This window comes from Olea europaea, chromosome 6 (genome assembly GCF_002742605.1).
Source record: "Olea europaea var. sylvestris chromosome 6, O_europaea_v1, whole genome shotgun sequence".
NCBI classification, from domain to species: domain Eukaryota; kingdom Viridiplantae; phylum Streptophyta; class Magnoliopsida; order Lamiales; family Oleaceae; genus Olea; species Olea europaea.
The window spans coordinates 3,178,666-3,183,718 of record NC_036242.1 but is presented as its reverse complement, the minus strand read 5'-3'; the positions used below and the strand labels follow the sequence as shown (position 1 = coordinate 3,183,718).

The following is a 5,053-nucleotide window of genomic DNA, read 5'->3' as shown; positions in this document are numbered from 1 at the left end:
CTTACTTGTGAAGTAAGTAGCTGATCTCACGAGTTAAAGTGTGGTGACACTTAAATGAATACGTGGATGTTTTGTTATAGAACAAAACATTGGAGACCCGCTAAGAGATTTCACATGGATAACTATCTGAGTGTCAGTGGTTAATCTCTAACGTTCAGTAGTGAAATTGGTCCTACAACTTGAGGTCATCATAGTGCCTTGTATGAGGACAGTCATACTTTGACGGTGTTGGATGTTGCTTTGCCAAGGGCCGCTAATACGACATCGTTCGGATATGTCAAGAACCATATGAAGGTTGTGAATGACCAATAGAGAATTCGTCACTCTTAGATAGTAAGAGATTGTGATCTGCATTTCGTTTAATTAAGTCAATAACGAAATCTTTGGCCAAGATATACTTATAAGTCGAAAAGGAGTTTTCGACTCATATTGACTTAATAGTAGAATGAAAGATATGATCGATAATCGAGATTGACACACTTCCATATCTCGTAGTTGATCGGATCATATTGACGAAGGGATTATAATTTCATGGTAAACGAACAGTTTTGGTTTTGTCATACCACGTGACATTTCCCGTCAAATGTGTTGCCCTGATACATTGCTAGATGTCAATCTGGGACGGCGAGTGTGAATTTGTGATAAATTAAAAGGGTGTTTAATTTATCAGTTTTGATTAGATCAAAATAATATTTCACGTCGTTAGACATCGTGGTCGGGAACCTAATGAGTCGCACACAAAAGAGAATTGGAAGATTACAAATTGCCAATTGATTAATTTAACAATCGTTGGATAAATTAATTAATTGGATTTGTTATTTATATTCCCGAATTAATTAATTGGATTAATTAATTCACGAACCGGATTTAATTAAATGGATTAATTAAACATTGGACCGAATCGGGCCGAGTCCATTTGAGTTTATATAAATACATGGCTAGAGTTTGAGGTCTATAAGGTTTTCACTATTCTTGCTGGCACAAGAGGAAAAATCCTAATAGTTGCAGTTTATTCTCTGTGTGGATTTCATTGGAGGCTGGACAATTGAACAACTGTAGGAGGCAGATTCAAGTTGCTCGAAAAAAATAACGCGAATGAGTTTGCAAAATCAAGAAAATGTATATTTCTTATCACAATTCTTATCTAAATACAAAATTTAATCCTAAATGAAAATTGAAATTTGTTTAATTCCGCTGTGTATGTTTAAGTAAATTCCCAACAGTTGCACCACAATATTGTTAAATATGGTATGAAATTTAATCCGCACACTCTACTTAAGACATCTTCTCTACCCAAATCTTCTTATACTGGAACTAGAAGCAATATTTAGAGCTGTGCAAATTGCTCTCATTTCTGCCTCTGCACTCGAGCATTGTGACCAGCTGCCGAGTTAGTAGATTGCTTCATGTATCCATTTGAGTTCAACTTTACCAAACCTTGTTTTTATTTTTTCCGGTATACCAGTGAGAGAACTGTGTTTAATTGCACCCCTCCACGTAGTAGTCTAGCTACTCTGATTATAAATACATAAATAGAGAGAGGAAAAGAAGAAAAAGAAGAAGTGGTGCAAAACTGAAATGCTAAGCAAAGGCAGTTTCTTTTGTCCCACATCGTTCATGTAGTAAACAAACATCAGAGAAAGGATTTATAAATTAAACAAACTTAAAAAAATCTAAACATACCTTTCTCGGCCTTTTGGCTAAGATTAAGTGTAGTATCTGTTCTTATCAGTTTAATATCTGATATGTGGGCCATTGGCTCACACGATATTAAATATATATTTTAAGGGGGGAAGATCCAATGTGTAGCCTGCTACCCGGGCCTTCGAGTGTTGCCCATGTGTTGCACTACAGCATGGGCTCGGCGCACCCAAACAGAACAAGTCCAATAATTTCTTAGTAACAAGTTTGAATTTAGTATAACTAGTCTTGTGTTACCTGCCCAATTTCTGTGATTTTTATATCGCTTTAGAGTAGTTATATATCTTGAAAGTGATATTTGTTGAATAGGTTGTAATGTCGGGAAAAGCCAATAATCTTTCTTTATCACTGTGAGTAGCTATAGACTGATCTTAGTCATGTTACTATTCTTTCACTGGATTCCTAGCTCTTAAGGGAAATACACCAGGAAAGGTAGTGAAGCTTGAAGGTTCGATTCTGGAAATACACCAGGAAAGGTAGTGAAGCTTGAAGGTTCGATTCTGTGTTCGGGTGGGTGAAAGCCTTGTGTTGTGTGGAGAAAGGATAACAAATTTCTGAAGCCAAAAGGACCTACTTTCCTAAAATGAGAGCTTTTGCAGAATAAGTAGAATGCCTCACCTTTCCTAAAATGAGAGCTTTTGCAGAATAAGTAGAATGCCTCCCAATCCCTTAAAAATGAGTTTCAAGGTAGTTTCGGGGCTAATATTTTTGTTTTTTGAACTCAAGATATATCGTCCTTCACTCAAATCTTATGTCTTACTCGGTCATTTATTATTAGCAAATTGCAAGACGTTATTTTAAATATGATGTTACTTGCAGTATACTTTGCGGCATCTTGTTAGATGCTAGCAAGGGCTGATATTGTGAGGAATATTCAAAGATATAAGAGGAGGTACAACAAAAAGATAGATAAATGAAAAACTTTTAAATAATATATTTGTATTTCATTTTGGGCAAATACAAAATCAACAGAAAAACTTAGTATGTTGAAATTTAACTTAAATCAAATACAAATTCAGCAGAAATTGCATCTTGATTTAAGAAAATTTATCAACTTCCTACACAAATTTTCAATTCATACATATTAAGAGTGGATAAAAAGGTCTCATCCATTATACTGAAATGATGCAAAAGCACAAAAATGTTAGAAAGCATCCAATGCCAAAATGTGGACATTTATGAAAAGAAAATTTCATCCAAGTCCTCAACAATTCTGTGTTGGCGTTTCTTTCTGCTTATTTCTTGGAGACAGTTCTTGATCATTTGGTTGTACATCTAAAATCACCCCATGTTTCTGCATGTAATTCTTCTTTTCTTGGAGAAGGTACAAGAAGATCATGGCAGAAATTTTAGCAGTAAAAATTATGGTCCAAATCCTTACACTTTTCGATGTTTTTCCATGGTAAGCTTGTAAACCTGTGTATATATTGATTACTCCCAGAAAAGAAACTGTAATCCCTTGTAACCAGTGAAAAATATACCAAATGCTTCTTCCTTTCCTTTCCCTGCACACAAATTTTTTTTCAGAGTTTCGGTCTGCAAAATTTTGAGAAGTCAAAGTTGATTTTGAACTTTTTTGAATAATTTTCTAGAAATATTTGTTCCAATTAGAATAACTTTTAAAGAAAGCTAGTTGAATGCAATGAAACTCTTCTACGAAAAGCAGAAGCAATCCCAAACATGCAAGAAGTTTCGGTGTTTTCAAAATAAAGGTAGATCCTTTACCTATGTGGCCTTAAGATGCCAGTCAAGACTTGCAGCCATATGCCACTATATAGGGCTATGCCTATCCTCTGGTGAAGATTATTGAAAGAGTTGTCCAAGTATTTCATTGACAATACTGCTCCTACAGTTGCAAGAAGGACTGCTAGAATCTGCAGTTCATTTTATAATTCATATTGGGACCATAGCAATAGAAAATAAGAAGTTAAAATTAAGAATAATGCCATTACTTTTCCCTCCAAGTAATGATAATAATTAGTTGAATCAATTAAAGGTTGATATTGGGTCATTTCCATCTAGTCCTTGTTTGAGCCCCATTAATTTCTTGTAATGAATTATGGAATAGTAAATTGATGGGAAATGAATGGTTAAAAAAGAAGGATTTTTTATTTATTTACGTGTAATATTATTTTAATAAAAAAATGTATTGTTTAAAATGAGTACTGTAGAAAAAATAATGAGAAAAATGGGAATCAAACGGGAGCTTAATTAATAACTAAGTTCTAAGTTCTAATGATACGTTTCTAACACCATGGAGACTGTTGGGCCGTTTAAAACTTAATTATAGCTTCTGTTTGTTTTTCATTATTTGCTCATTAAAATAAAAAATATGACCGTTATCCATCACATCAATCCACTATATTTGGCTTTCTATCTCTTGTGTGGAATCCATAACGATTATATTTTTCATTCGTATTTTTACATTAATGTGTACAAAACGGGACCATAATGTAGATTTATCTCATTGATTGTGGATCGCCTTGATAACGGTCCTTAAGGGGGTGGTTTATTTTCACATTGATCGTGAAAACCTAGGCACAATTCTCACGTTGAGGCTGAGCCATTATAACATTATCTTGACTTTGTTTATCATGTGTTGAAATGACATTGGACGTAATTAGGGAATTGAGGAGACAATGACTTCCATTTATGATTTAACTTTTGCAAATTTGAAAAAAAAAAAAAAAGAAAAAGGGAAAAAAAAAAAAAAAAAAAAAAAAAAAAGAGGACAAATTGGCAGGTTCTTGACTTTGTTTAAATGATTTTAAGTTTCTTCAATTTTTTCCACTAAAATTAACTAATCCATTTTATGAATCAAAACGCTAGTATCGATAATTGAATCATGAAGATCGTTCAAATCTTCATTGACATCATTGGTCCATCACTGAAATATGCCTCACTTCAAATATGGACACCGACCAAATAGGAAATGAAACATAGTTAAAGCACAGGAATGAATTTATTTTTCCAAGAAGTTATATTAATAAGCAATGCATAATCCATTCGTGTAAAATCCAAGATTACACTCAAGCATCCACCGAAAGCACTCTTCATTTGGAGCCAACACCCGTTGTGTAATAAATCCATCCTAATGTTTATTAATAATCTTCGTATCCTTCCCTCGTAAAAGAATCGAATACATTGGTTCCAACTCTAAAATCAACGGAAGAGATTAGTGAAATAAATTTATTTTTAAAGTTATAGTTAACCGGAGATATACGATAAAACTATATTTCATCCATGTTAGAGGTCAAAATCCACACAAAATCACCATTTTGAAGCATTGATTATTCAAGACAAGAAGTTTGGGATAGGGTTTAAATGTCAACAAGGTAGGGTCATTTTCACA

At 33.6% G+C, this 5,053-nt stretch overlaps 1 protein-coding gene across 1 annotated transcript; it reads right to left on the bottom strand.

Moving 5' to 3' along the window:
* Positions 1 to 2,657: 2,657 nt before the first annotated feature.
* LOC111395009 (cytochrome b561 domain-containing protein At4g18260-like) lies at positions 2,658 to 4,791 on the bottom strand. The gene is made up of 3 exons (XM_023021036.1): positions 4,729 to 4,791; positions 3,427 to 3,575; positions 2,658 to 3,206 (listed from the first exon to the last, which is right to left on the bottom strand). The coding sequence occupies exons 1-3, from the start codon at positions 4,789 to 4,791 to the stop codon at positions 2,906 to 2,908; spliced, it is 513 nt and encodes a 170-aa protein (XP_022876804.1). The 3' UTR covers positions 2,658 to 2,905.
* Positions 4,792 to 5,053: the final 262 nt, after the last annotated feature.